At 63.0% G+C, this 11,679-nt stretch overlaps 2 protein-coding genes across 7 annotated transcripts; one reads left to right on the top strand and one right to left on the bottom strand.

The window, feature by feature from the left end:
* Nucleotides 1-1,136: 1,136 nt before the first annotated feature.
* Nucleotides 1,137-5,049, top strand: CDK5 (cyclin dependent kinase 5). Of its 3 annotated transcripts, XM_060020071.1 has the most exons (12): nt 1,137-1,265; nt 1,863-1,951; nt 2,043-2,110; nt 2,241-2,301; nt 2,400-2,456; nt 3,113-3,208; nt 3,344-3,418; nt 3,553-3,649; nt 3,823-3,892; nt 4,408-4,468; nt 4,580-4,660; nt 4,775-5,049. In XM_060020071.1, the coding sequence occupies exons 1-12, from the start codon at nt 1,229-1,231 to the stop codon at nt 4,859-4,861; spliced, it is 879 nt and encodes a 292-aa protein (XP_059876054.1). In that variant the 5' UTR covers nt 1,137-1,228; the 3' UTR covers nt 4,862-5,049. The 3 variants fall into 3 exon arrangements, with proteins under 3 accessions (XP_059876054.1, XP_059876055.1, XP_059876053.1); XM_060020072.1 differs by lacking the exon at nt 3,344-3,418; XM_060020070.1 differs by lacking the exons at nt 4,408-4,468; nt 4,580-4,660; nt 4,775-5,049 and having other exon boundaries at nt 3,823-4,340.
* A 1,101-nt stretch (nt 5,050-6,150) lies between these two features.
* ASIC3 (acid sensing ion channel subunit 3) lies at nt 6,151-10,063 on the bottom strand. Of its 4 annotated transcripts, none has more exons than XM_060020067.1 (11): nt 9,530-10,063; nt 8,651-8,801; nt 8,331-8,458; nt 7,916-8,117; nt 7,765-7,821; nt 7,515-7,662; nt 7,130-7,221; nt 6,905-6,984; nt 6,732-6,803; nt 6,441-6,499; nt 6,151-6,345 (listed from the first exon to the last, which is right to left on the bottom strand). In XM_060020067.1, the coding sequence occupies exons 1-11, from the start codon at nt 10,061-10,063 to the stop codon at nt 6,210-6,212; spliced, it is 1,659 nt and encodes a 552-aa protein (XP_059876050.1). In that variant the 3' UTR covers nt 6,151-6,209. The 4 variants fall into 4 exon arrangements, with proteins under 4 accessions (XP_059876050.1, XP_059876048.1, XP_059876052.1 ...); XM_060020065.1 differs by having other exon boundaries at nt 6,151-6,322; XM_060020069.1 differs by lacking the exon at nt 6,441-6,499 and having other exon boundaries at nt 6,151-6,322.
* Nucleotides 10,064-11,679: the final 1,616 nt, after the last annotated feature.

The following is an 11,679-nucleotide window of genomic DNA, read 5'->3' as shown; positions in this document are numbered from 1 at the left end:
CTGTGTGTGCTTCTGGTTTTCTAATAAATTATAACTTGTTCCAGATAAGGAATATACGTTTCGCTTCTTTAGTCTGCCACCGGCTGAAGCACTGCAATGTGTATGCAGAAAACGTTCAGATATAAACGAGTTAATTAACCAATGTTTAGCACCAACTTTGGTTCCGGCGCTGAGGAGTGCTGTTTGGGGCAGTTATCATCCAGGTCACGTCCCTCAAGAATGCAGTCATGAGACAGAGAGAAGCCGCAAGAAAAATCTATAATCAACTCCTTAAGGGATGAGGTCAAGGCTGCTTCAAGTGTAGCTTCTGTCTGTCCTTCTGTCTGTTGAGGGCAGTAACCAACCTGCCAGCCCTCGGCCACACCCTGGCCGACTCCAGTGGGCCCGGGCTCTGCCAGGGGTGGGGACACCCTCCCAGTGTCCAGCCAGCTTGCCTCGGGATATCAGAGTGTAGCGAAAGGCTGGAGTTGGGTGGGCTCCGAGACGACAAACGGGTCTCACAGGAGAGAGGAGTCTCTGGCGTTTGGTGAATTCAGTCTCCACTGGGGCACACCTGCCTCTCTTTCCAGCCCTGCGGTCAGCTGGTCCCTGTGAAGTCATCGTCAGCAAGATATGGCTCAGAGCCATTCCCCAATCAATCCTGAGGTCACCAGATGGCCTAGGGAGAGGTGGAAACCCGTGCTGAGATTGTCAGGGAGTCGATGGAACCTCAATATCATCAACCGGGGCAGAGCAGGGCCACCTGGGCTCCGGATGCAGGCCGCAAAAACCCAAACCTTAGAAAGCGCCCTACCCCCACCCCTGCTGCCTTCTGGAATGTGTAGTCCCGGAGAGGTCCTTCTCAAAAGAAGGTTGTAAGCGCTGAAAAGGAATAACACTAGCAGGGCACACTGGGAGCCGCGCGCGACGGCGGGGAGCCGGGAAAACGGACACGCGATGCTTCCTGGGACTTGAAGTCCAAGGGTTGACTCCGCGGTCGAACAGGAGTCCCGGGAGGCAAGTGCTGCAGAGAGCCTGAGCGCAGCCTGCTGGGGGTTGTAGTCTTCTTGTTGTCTAAGGCCCCGGACATTACTGGGAAATCTGGCGCCCTAGGACTACAAGCCCGAGAAGCCCATGCGCAGGCAGTGGGGCGGGGCAGGACCGGAGGCTGGGGTGCCGCCTCCTCTGCAACGCCGGGCCCGGAGTCTTAGAACCCAGGGCCCGCAAGGGTCCTCGCGCGGCTGCCGCGATGCAGAAATACGAGAAGCTGGAGAAGATTGGGGAAGGTAATGGGACCACGAGATGTTCCTGCAAGATCTCTTTCTGCAGACCCTTTAGCATTCCTTGCATCCCGGGCTGCTGTACCGTCAGCAATACCCACAGACTCCAGCCTCAGCACTGGCTGCAGCCCTGGCCCTGAGCTCAACACTCCTTGCAAACACCAATCCTCCCCCGTTAGCATTTCCCATAGACGCCCCCCTCCCAACCTTAGCACCCCTGTAGACCCACCTCCGACCTCTGCACGTGCTGCATTTCCTACCCCTGTCCTCAGCGCCACTTGCAGAACCTCACCCACAGTTCTCGCAGCAGACCTCCAACCTCAGCGTTCCTGCCGGCCCTCATTCCTCTCCCAGACCCCTGCTCCCTATTTTCAGACCCTCCAGAAGCTCGGCCTTTATTGTAGACCTCCTCACCCAGCAGCTGCAGCCTCTCCCTGTTGCAGACACCCTTGAGCCATCTGCAGGCTCCTCCCTGCCACATCCCCCACTTCTCCAGGCATCAGAAGTAACACACCCCCACGCTGCTTGCTCTCCCGGCCGGGACCGCCTGGGTTGGGGAAGGGTGCCCCATCCTTTCCCTCAGCCCTGACCTCCTTCCTCTAGGCACCTACGGAACAGTGTTCAAGGCCAAAAACCGGGAGACTCATGAGATCGTGGCTCTGAAACGGGTGAGGCTGGATGATGATGATGAGGTAGGACTGGGGTATTGGGGCCAGGGAGGGGTTGAGGGCCTAGGCTGGGTGGGACGTGACTGTGGCCCACCTGGCCCCCTCCAATGTGTAGGGAGTGCCGAGTTCTGCCCTTCGGGAAATCTGCCTACTCAAGGAGCTGAAGCACAAAAACATCGTCAGGTGTGTAGATGGGTGGGGTCCTCCTTGCCTGTGTGGTCCGGGGGGGGGCTTCAGAGATGGGCTGGGCTGACACTGGGATAGTAGGTGCAGACCTGCGGCGCTGCCTGGCTGAGTACTCGCTTCTCCCTAGGCTCCACGACGTCCTGCACAGCGACAAGAAGCTGACTTTGGTTTTTGAGTTCTGTGACCAGGTGAAAGGGGGACTTGAGGGACAGTAGCCTTGGGAGGATATAGGGACCCAGACTGAGGTTAAACTCTGTCTCATCCCCCACCCCCATCCCGTTTTTAGGACCTTAAGAAGTATTTCGACAGCTGCAATGGTGACCTAGATCCTGAAATTGTGAAGGTGAGGGTACTGGTTTCCTGGGAGCTCACTGGGGCTGGGGTTGGCGTCCGGATTCAGTGGACATGCTCTCAGGCCCTGCACGGGGACACTCGGGGCACGAGGGGAGGAGAAAACCCTGGTTCTGTCTCCGAGAGCTTCCATCTTAGCAAAAGCACTTTCACGTGATCACTCTGACCTGAAGGGAACACTCTGATGTCAGTGATAGGATTTACATTTGAGAGGCAGGAAAATGAGGTTCAGAGAGATTCATTCATTGAACAAATACGTACTGAATGCTTTGCGGTGTGCCAAGCACTGTTCTAGGCCCAGGTTCCAGGGCAAAGAAGTGCTGAATAATAATACAGCACAGCATATACGTTGTTGGTTATGATGTTCGTGCTCAAATGAGGCCAGGTAGGGGAGAGATCAGTGTGGGCTGGAAAGGTAGGAGGGCCCACCAAGTTGTCAGTTCTGGAAAGGTGGGGACCGGGGCCCCCGTTCACCTTTCGAGTACCCAGCAAAGAACGAAGTAGGTCCTCGATAATGAAGGGGTGATGCTGGGCCGAGCTTGGCGCTGAAAGACTGCTGGGGTTTCAAGGCAAAGCAGAGGGGAGCGTGACCCATCGTTGGGCCCGCTTCCAGACGGTTCGATGAACTCCTCCCTGCCCCTCCCCCAGTCGTTCCTCTTCCAGCTGCTAAAAGGCCTGGGATTCTGTCACAGCCGAAACGTGCTACACAGGGACCTGAAGCCTCAGAACCTGCTCATAAACAGGGTACCTCTGGGCGAGAGGACGGGACCTCAGGGAGGCTGGCGTGGGATGAGGGAAGCTGGACGGGAAGGCGGGAGCGGGGGGCTGCCCTCAGACTGTGGAAGAGCCCCTCTCCGTGCCCCTCCCCCTCCCCCTCAGAATGGGGAGCTGAAATTGGCTGATTTCGGCTTGGCTCGCGCCTTTGGGATCCCTGTTCGCTGTTACTCAGCTGAGGTGAGCTGCGGGGCGGGAAGTGGGGGTGAGGGAGGGAGTCCCCAGCCAGCATCTCTCAGCTCCTCCGGGACTCCTCTGAGCGCTCTCCTCCCCAGCCCTCAAACTGGGGGTCCCTGTGGTGGGGTCCTTTCCAGGTGGTCACGCTGTGGTACCGCCCACCGGATGTCCTCTTTGGGGCCAAGCTGTACTCCACGTCCATTGACATGTGGTCGGCGGGCTGCATCTTCGCAGGTGACACGCCGGGGTCTGCGGGGGCAACTCCGTCTCCCGTTTGAGTGAACAAAGAGGGTCTGGAGGGTCCCCCCTGGGGAAGGGAGTGGGGCCCCTGGGTGGGGAGGAGGCAGGGCAGGGCTGTGGGGGGGGGCTTCTTCGCCTGTCACCCCCGCCCCCCGCCTCTCTCCCAGAGCTGGCCAACGCGGGGCGGCCCCTGTTTCCTGGCAACGACGTAGATGACCAGCTGAAGAGGATCTTCCGATATTCTTCCATCTCCCTTCACCTCAGGCCCTCTGGGAGGGGATCTGGAAGCCCCTGGAGCTCAGCGTGCAGGCAGGGAGGGCGGCGGTGGGCTGGGCTAGGCCTGGTCAGGCTTCTCCTGAGGGCAGAGGGTGCCCGCCGCCAGCTGGAGAGCCTGCAGCCTGTAGGCAAGGAGGGCTCACTCCTCCAACTGAGAGCCGAATCCTTAGGCTGCAGGAGCCAAAAGGAGCAGGGGGACGATTAGTGAGAGTGGGGGACCGCTGACCGCTTCATCAGGACCATGGACCTCAGGGTTTAGGTCAAAGTCGTTAACGGCTATACAGAACCTGGCCTGCAGAAAACGGCACGCAGCTGGGACTGCGTCTGAGGGTCGCGTGGGCCGGGGGCCGCCTTCTGTCGTGAGCTGGGGGATAAAGTGAGGGGGGCAGGGGTGGGTATGAGGAATCCCCCTTCCCCAGGGGAAGAGCCCCTCACCTGCCCTTTTCCACCTGAGTGATCCTTGACCCCGTGGACACGCTGCTGGGGACACCGACCGAGGAGCAGTGGCCCGCCATGACCAAGCTGCCGGACTATAAGGTGTGACGGGTAATGGGCTCATGCGTGGTTCGTCAGTGGCGCCCCTTAGGTCCTGGCCCTAGCAGCCTCCAGGCCCCCGCACCCCCGGCTGACTCACCCTGCCCCCCACAGCCCTACCCGATGTACCCAGCCACAACGTCCCTGGTGAACGTCGTGCCCAAGCTCAGTGCCACAGGGAGGGACCTGCTGCAGGTGACCAAGGGCAGGGTGCGGGGGCGGGGCTGGGGCCGGGGCACTTGTCGGGAGGGACCCGGGGAGCGCAGGGCTCTGGGCGTGAACCTGCCTCGCCTTCTTCTGTGCGTCCAGAACCTCCTGAAGTGTAACCCGGTCCAGCGCATCTCAGCAGAAGAGGCCCTGCAGCACCCCTACTTCTCCGACTTCTGCCCCCCCTAGGCTCCAGGCCCCCGGCGGCCAGGCTGGGGCCTGGCCTATTTAAGCCCCCTCTGGGGAGGGGAGGAAAGGCAGGGATGCACGGTGTGCCAAGCTCCAGCTGTGCTGGGCCCAACCAGGGTGGAGGTGACCTAACCCGTGTTCTTCACTCCCTCCGTGGACTTTATTTAATTTCATAAATTGGCTCGTTTCCCACAGTCTGGCTGATGTGCTGGAAAAGTGGCTCTGGGCGGGGGGGCAGGGGGGACGTAGTGCTGGGGGGGCCTGAGGCTCTGTTTCGCTTCCCCACCCTCTGCAACCCTGCTTCCAGCTCCAACACAACCCAGCTGTCCGGCCCTGGCTCTGCTACTCTGAGTGGCTGGAGGCTGGGGGTTGGAGGCTATGACCCTTACCCTTAGGTCTGCACCAGACCCTTACCCTTAGGCACTGCCACCACACGTGTGCGTATGTGCTCATGCCCTTCCCTTTCTCTGCCCAGGAGGCGTTAGTCTCCCAGTGTCTGAGAGCAAGGATGGGCTTCCACCAGAATGCGGAGAAAAGAGCTGGGCCTTTCTTTATGGTTCTTGTCCCACGTGTACCCGCCCTGCCACTTCCCTCTTCATGCCCCCCACACCCAGGCCCTCAGGCTGGGACAGGAGGCACCCAAAGCGGTGGTTGGGAGCACCCCCTCCCCGGCTCCCTTATTTGTCATTTTCCAGTATTTAGGGTGCCGAGAAGGAGCTGAGAAAGCGGGCCTGGGCGTGTGCTTACTGGCAGGGGTGGGAAGGGAGGGCCTGGGCTCCCCCCCCAAGCTGGGGCCTGCAATTCTTGTGCAAAGGCTGCGGAAGCAGGAGCGGTTCCTGTGCGGGGCGGGCAGGCTGACACTCGGTCCCAAGTGTGAGAAAGTCACGAATGCCTAAGACAGGACAGCAGCTTGTGTTCTTGGACGCGGGCTAGCCACGCCAGCTTCTCCCCACCGGCTCCGCCGCTGCTTGCCGGGCTCTGGGTCGGAGCCTTCCGCCAGCCCTTCCCTGATCGGACCCCAAGGGCGGCTGTCCTAGCACCGCCGCCTCTGCCTTCACACCCGGCTTTGGGCTCCGTTCACTGAGATGTCAGTTTGACAAACTCATTCACACTGAGGTTCAAGTGACCCATGCCCGCTTACTATTCTTCTCTCGTCGAGAGATTTCTGGAGGTTAACGTTTCAGACATCACGTCTGCTGGGTGATGGCTGGCAGAGGTCTTGTGCCAGAGTAGGGCTGACTGTGGCCTGGCTGGTCTGCCTGTAAGTGGAACAGCTGAGGCTGAGGCACTAGAACTTTATTTGGGGTGAAGGTGGAAAGACACGTGCGGGCTGGCCACGGCCAGGATGTCAGGGTGCGGCCCTGAAGACGCAGACGCCCCATCTAGAGCTGGGTGACGAGGTAGCAGGTGCGTTGAGAGGAAGAGAGCGTCTTGGTGACGGCACAGGGAGGGGTGGGAGGCCTGGGGAGACACGGACCACGGCCCTGGGATGGGAGGCCTCTCACCCACTGCCCTGCCCCTGCCCTCCGGACTGGAACTGCCCCATCTCCCTTGACCTTAGGGGGCCATTTCTTGTTACCTGGAGCCCAGGCTGAGGTGGGGAACTGGGGTTCGTTGGCTGCCCAGCCCTTCCTGAAGCTGTGGGAGGAGGGTCAGAGATTGGGGGTGGTGGCGGCGGGGATGCTCCCTCCCAGAGACCAGCCAAGGTCACTGCACGCCCCTCCCCCATCACTTTTTCTCAGCTGGGTGGGGGGGTGTTCTACACTTAGGAGGAGCAGCACCCACACCCACTCCACAGCACCCACTCCACAGCACCCACTCCACAGCACCCACAGTGGAGACGGCGGGGGAGGAGGGGGGGGGCTATTACCAGGTTGGCGCTGGAGTGCCTTTGGGAGCGCTTTCGGTTCCAGAAGTATCCCAGGACTCTGTCCCGGAACACCTGGGGGAAGCAGTGCTGGAGGTGGCCAGCGCATACCTGACCCCTGGATCCTGCGGCGTGACTCTGCCCGCCTCCCACAGCTGGAGCCCAGGCCCACCCACCTCACAGAGGTAGTCCAGGATCTCAAGGACAGTGAGCAGGCTGGCGCCGATGAACAGCCCCATCTGGCCCCCAATGTCACCTGTGGAGACCGGGTCACCTGTCAGCTCACTGCTACCTGCTCTGCCCACACCTCCCCAGGCCGCAGGTTGCCTGCACGCGCACACACACACAGACACGCACACGCATGCACAGACGCGCGCGCACACGCACGCGCACGCACGCACCGAGCAGCTCCGACATTTCGTAGGCCTTCTTCTGCTCCACCATCTCGTAGTTGAGGGCCTCAAAGAAGATGTCCAGCATCAGCACGTTCTCCCTGGAGGAAGAGAGGCCAAGTGTTCGCTGGACACCCCCAGTGCCAGCTGCTGGCAGGAACAGGTGCCCCATTCTCTGGTCTCTGAGTCCTTTCGTGAGCCCTGGGGAGGGGTGTCACTGTCCCCATTTTCGGAAGAGCTGGCGTCAGAAAGGTTAAGCAGCTTGCCCAGAGTCCCCGAGCCCGGTAATGATGTGTAGCTTGGTGTCCCATCCCTGGGCGCTGCGCACGGAGGCTTGGCCCAGAGGCTCGGTGCTCGCCTTAACCCCGGGCCCCCGGCCCCCTGCGCGGCTCACGCGATGTAGGCCTCGCTGCGGTTGTGCTTCCGGGCCAGGTAGCGGGCGGCGGCACGGCTCGGCATCCGCACCATGGAGAGCTCCTTGGCGTAGCGCGTGCTGGCGCATGGGTTGGGACAGGTGCACGCGTCCTTCTGCAGCATGGCGTCTGCGGGCCACAGGCGCCTGGGTCAGGGCCGCCCGCCCCGCGGGGTCGGGGTCGCGGGTAGAGCGGGGTGGGGACAGGATGCGGAAGAGGCTTGCCCCTTACCCAGCGCCGGGTGGGCACAGTCCTTGTACTGCTGGGGGCTGCACACTGGCGCGCCGCCTGCACGGGGGCAGAGGAGACAGCTTCAGGAGCGGCGCCCTCCGGGCCTCCCCGCCTCCCCGGACCCCCTCCTCCGCTGCCCCCAGCCCCTTACCTGGCATATGCATCATTCGGCAGCCGCACTTCCGAGCCACGTAGCGGCTCTCGCAGGCCAGGCGACACCCTATTAGACTATAGGGAGGGCTGGGGCCTAGGCTGGGCCTGGGGGGGTCCAGAGGACCAGAGGGTTCCGGCTCAAAGTCGGGGTCCAGAGAGACAGAGCTGCAGTCACCCCAGGGCGGCGGCAGGAAGCTCAGCTGCAGGCGGACAAGTTAAGGAGGCTCTGGGAGAAGTGGGGGCCGCGTAGAACGCGAGATCGCTGGGACGGTTCTGAGGAGCTGGGGCTGGGGTCTGAGGTGGCGCGGGCTTAGGAGGGGGCGGGGCCCGGTTCTGAGGAGCTGGGCTGGGGTCTGAGGTGGCGCGGGCTCAGGAGGGGGCGGGGCCCGGTTTCGCAGGCACAGAGAGGATACTTGCTGCTTCTGGCAGGACACAAAGGTCTGGTAGCCAGGGGCCGCCCCGAAGCCCAGCTGATCAACGAGCGGCGGCTCCTCCTGGCTGTGGATCTGCACTCGGATCCCCACCTCAAACGGCGTCTCCTCTGCAGGGAAGGGGGGACCCTGAGTCCCAAGAGGCCCCCTCCTGCAGCCCCCTCTCCCCAGGGCTGTGACCAACTAAACCCACCCACTTCCCACGGGAAAGGACAGGCCTGGGCCCCCCCGCACCTCCACTTCTCCCCAGGGCCTTCTGCACCCCACCTGCCACTCCGCGGCCTCGCCCGTGCGCCCCGCACCCGTGTCCCTCCACACGGGCAGGTACTCATCCTGCTGCACGTCCAGCAGCACCTCCAGCCCGTTGCCCATGCCGCCCTTGGGAGTGGTGAGCAGCTCTGCGCCTTCGGTGCCGGAGTTGAAGCTGTAGCACTGCCCCATGCGGGTGAAGACCTGGGGCAGGGCAGGCACGTGGCAGACCTCGCCAGGGGACCAGGCGCTCAGTGCGAGCACCGTGGGACCCCTCCCGCCCCATCCTCTATCTGGGTCTCTTCTTTGAACACTGAAGCCCACATCTTAATGCCCCGAGACCCTCCCTCAACCGGCACATGTAGCTGGACCCTCGCTGCACTGTGACCGGCTAACCCTGCCCCTTTCCCACAGGAAAGGACAGGCTTGGACCCTCCAGTTGCTCGCTCCCACCTCCGCCCCCAGCCCAGGGCACAGCCTGCAGGGCAAGTGTTTCTTTGGAGACTGGCATGAGGAAGAGGGGCCCAGCTGCCCCCTTCAGGTCTGGCAGCATGTGGAAGAGGCAGCGGGGAAACCAGCACCCTCCCCCTGGCAGAGAGGAGGGTCTCCTGCCCTAGAACACCAGATCCCCCCACCCCCCAGGAGCAGGCTCTCCACAGACCAGACCTTGGGCCCAGAGCCAGCCGGGGTGAGTGCCCCTGGCTGGGAGGCATGACCTTGCATGCTGCAGTCCAGCTGAGCAGCAGGGAGGGGCCCGAGGAGGACAGCTTCCTGGCTGAACAGAAAGGCACTGGTGGGGTGGGGAAGGAAAGGATCCCCCAGCATGGCTGTTAAGGTTCCCTGGCTCTGGGGGAGTGTGGGTCGGCAAGGCCCGGCAGGGACCGCCTGGCGCTCCCGGGCCCCTGGCTGGACGGATCGGGCGGCCGGCTCACCGTGGTGAAGTTCTCGGGCCCACACAGCCAGCCTCGGTAGCGGCAGGCCAGCAGCATGTCCTCGAGGGCGTGCCCGGCCCGGGCGTAGAGCCGGGCCACGTCGAAGGTGGGGCTGGGCATGAAGCCGGGCGGCGCGGGGGGCCGGCCCAGGGCACGCAGGTAGGCGGCGTGCTCGGTGGGCTCCAGGCCCAGCAGTGCGGGCCCGGCCCAGTGCAGGTCATTGGGCGTGAGGCGTGAGCGGCGCAGCGGGTTGATGTTGCACAGGGTGACGGCCGGGAAGGTGAGCCGGCGGCTCTCGCGCTCCTCCAGGGCCGTCTCGTGGTGGAACTCCCCGTAGTAGCGCACCCTCCCAGCCACCTGGTAGAGGAGGGTGGCCAGTGCCAGGAGCACGGCTGTGGTCCACAGCCCCCGGCGCACCATCGGGCCCCCCGGGCCGAAGACGTGGCCCAGGCCGTGCATCGAGCAGCTGCTGGCAAACACGCGGATGTCTGAGGCCGGCGACTGGGCCTCCTCCAGCCCTGAGGGGCGCTTCATGGCCGGAGCCCAGGGCGCGGGGGGAACCAAGCTACAGAGGCTTAGGACCTGGAGGAGAGAGGGTTGGTCCGAGGACTGGAGGGGCTGAGAGGGGGGTTCGGAGGGTCAGGCAGGGGTCACGCGGGTGTCGGGCCAGGAGAGGAGAGGAGAGGGTGGGGAGGTACTGGCCTGGCCGGTCCAGCGCGGCCTCCTCCAGGACCTGGCTGTGGCTCTGCTGGGCGCGGTGCTGGGCCGGGGGCTCCGAGGCAGAGAGCAGGTAGGGTGCGGCCGACGAGGCAAGCAGGGCGGCTCTGCTGGAGGCGGTTCTGCTGAGCCGGAGCTGCAGCAGAGGATTGGGTTTCAGCGGCGAGGGGGCAAGGGGGCTGGCAGAGCAGCCTGGGGGGCGGGGAGGTCCCTGGGGCCCCAGGCGGAGCCATTAGTGCAGCGTCGGGGGGGGGGGGGGGGAGGCCTGGCTGTGGAGACCAGAGGCGCCAGCAGGAAGCCGCAGCGATCCCGGGTAGGCTTGAGGGGAGCCGAGAGAGAACTTGGGGCCGGGGGTGCCCTCGGGGCCCTCTAGGTCCCCAGCTGCAGCCCCCGTATGTCGGGCCTGAGGGTCAGTCGCTGACCCTTGGCCCCGTCCCCGTCCTCTGCCCTCTCCGCCCGTCCCCCTAACCTCTCGCGAGATCATCTGCTCTTCCGCAGAGCGGAGCTGGCTCCTGACCAGGCTGGAAAGTGGTGGGAAGTTGGCATCAGCAGACTCTTCTGAGCCCCCAGCGGCCCGGCCTACCCTGGGTGCCAGGGTCTCCTCCGGCCCCACGTGCAGAGGTGGTCTGTCCCCAGTGACCCTCTCTCCCACCTCCCCATGCTCAGGCCCTCGTGTCTGGGGGGCTGGCCTGTGCCACAATGACTGTGGGCTCACCTGTCGTCCTTCAAGTATAACACGGGTGCCCGTGTGACGCCCTCCCAGGTAACATGGATGCCCTATGATGTCACATCTTTTTTCACTTGACAACATTCTGGAGACCATGTGGTATCCAGTACCTGGAAAACGTCCTCATTTTTTAAGTGGCTGCGTAGCATTTCATTTATGTGGATGTACCATCATTTATATAACCACACCCCTGTTGATGGACACTGGGGGTTTCCAGTCTTCCATTACAAACAGTGGTGCTCTCAGTAACATCGTACAGACATAAACTCCTAGAAATAGAACTGCTGGGTCAAGAAGAGGCAACTGCATGGGTAATTTGATAGCAGAAAGTTCCCCACCGTAGGCATTACACCGCTGTGCGCTCCCATCATAACATGGAGCGTGCCTGTTTTGCATGGGGGCTTTTCTAAAGGAGGAGAGACGCTGCCCCCAAACCGGCTGGGGTGCCCTGGGCCACAGTGCCTAGCACAGCATGGCGACACTGGCCTTGAGGGGGCGGAGCCGGGGCATTTGACTGAGATGCCGAGGAGACGCTGGGGCGGGCTGGGGCGGACTCCCAGGGGCTAGAGAGGACATCTCCGAAAGGCAGAGCTGCAGCGCGCAAGGCCTCAAGCGGGACTCGGGGTTCCTGCTAATCCAAGGTACGAGGGACGGGAGGCAGCTGCAGAGCGCTGCCGCTGCCGCGGAGGGCTGTCAGGGCTGCTCC

Source organism: Delphinus delphis, chromosome 9 (genome assembly GCF_949987515.2).
Source record: "Delphinus delphis chromosome 9, mDelDel1.2, whole genome shotgun sequence".
In the NCBI taxonomy this organism is placed as follows: Eukaryota; Metazoa; Chordata; class Mammalia; order Artiodactyla; family Delphinidae; genus Delphinus; species Delphinus delphis.
This window is presented reverse-complemented; position numbering and strand designations above follow the sequence as displayed.

Excerpts from the sequence above, each read along its gene's own strand:
- CDK5 (XM_060020070.1), top strand. The coding sequence starts at position 1,229 with ATGCAGAAATACGAGAAGCTGGAGAAGATTGGGGAAG. Across the intron at positions 2,457-3,112 it reads TAGATCCTGAAATTGTGAAG|TCGTTCCTCTTCCAGCTGCT; the intron begins GTGAGGGTACTG and ends CCCCTCCCCCAG. Across the intron at positions 3,209-3,343 it reads AGAACCTGCTCATAAACAGG|AATGGGGAGCTGAAATTGGC; the intron begins GTACCTCTGGGC and ends CCTCCCCCTCAG.
- ASIC3 (XM_060020067.1), bottom strand. The coding sequence starts at position 10,063 with ATGAAGCGCCCCTCAGGGCTGGAGGAGGCCCAGTCGCCGGCCTCAGAC. Across the intron at positions 6,985-7,129 it reads CGAAATGTCGGAGCTGCTCG|GTGACATTGGGGGCCAGATG; the intron begins GTGCGTGCGTGC and ends CGGTCTCCACAG. Across the intron at positions 6,346-6,440 it reads CACCTCAGCCTGGGCTCCAG|GGCCGTGGTCCGTGTCTCCC; the intron begins GTAACAAGAAAT and ends CTCCCATCCCAG.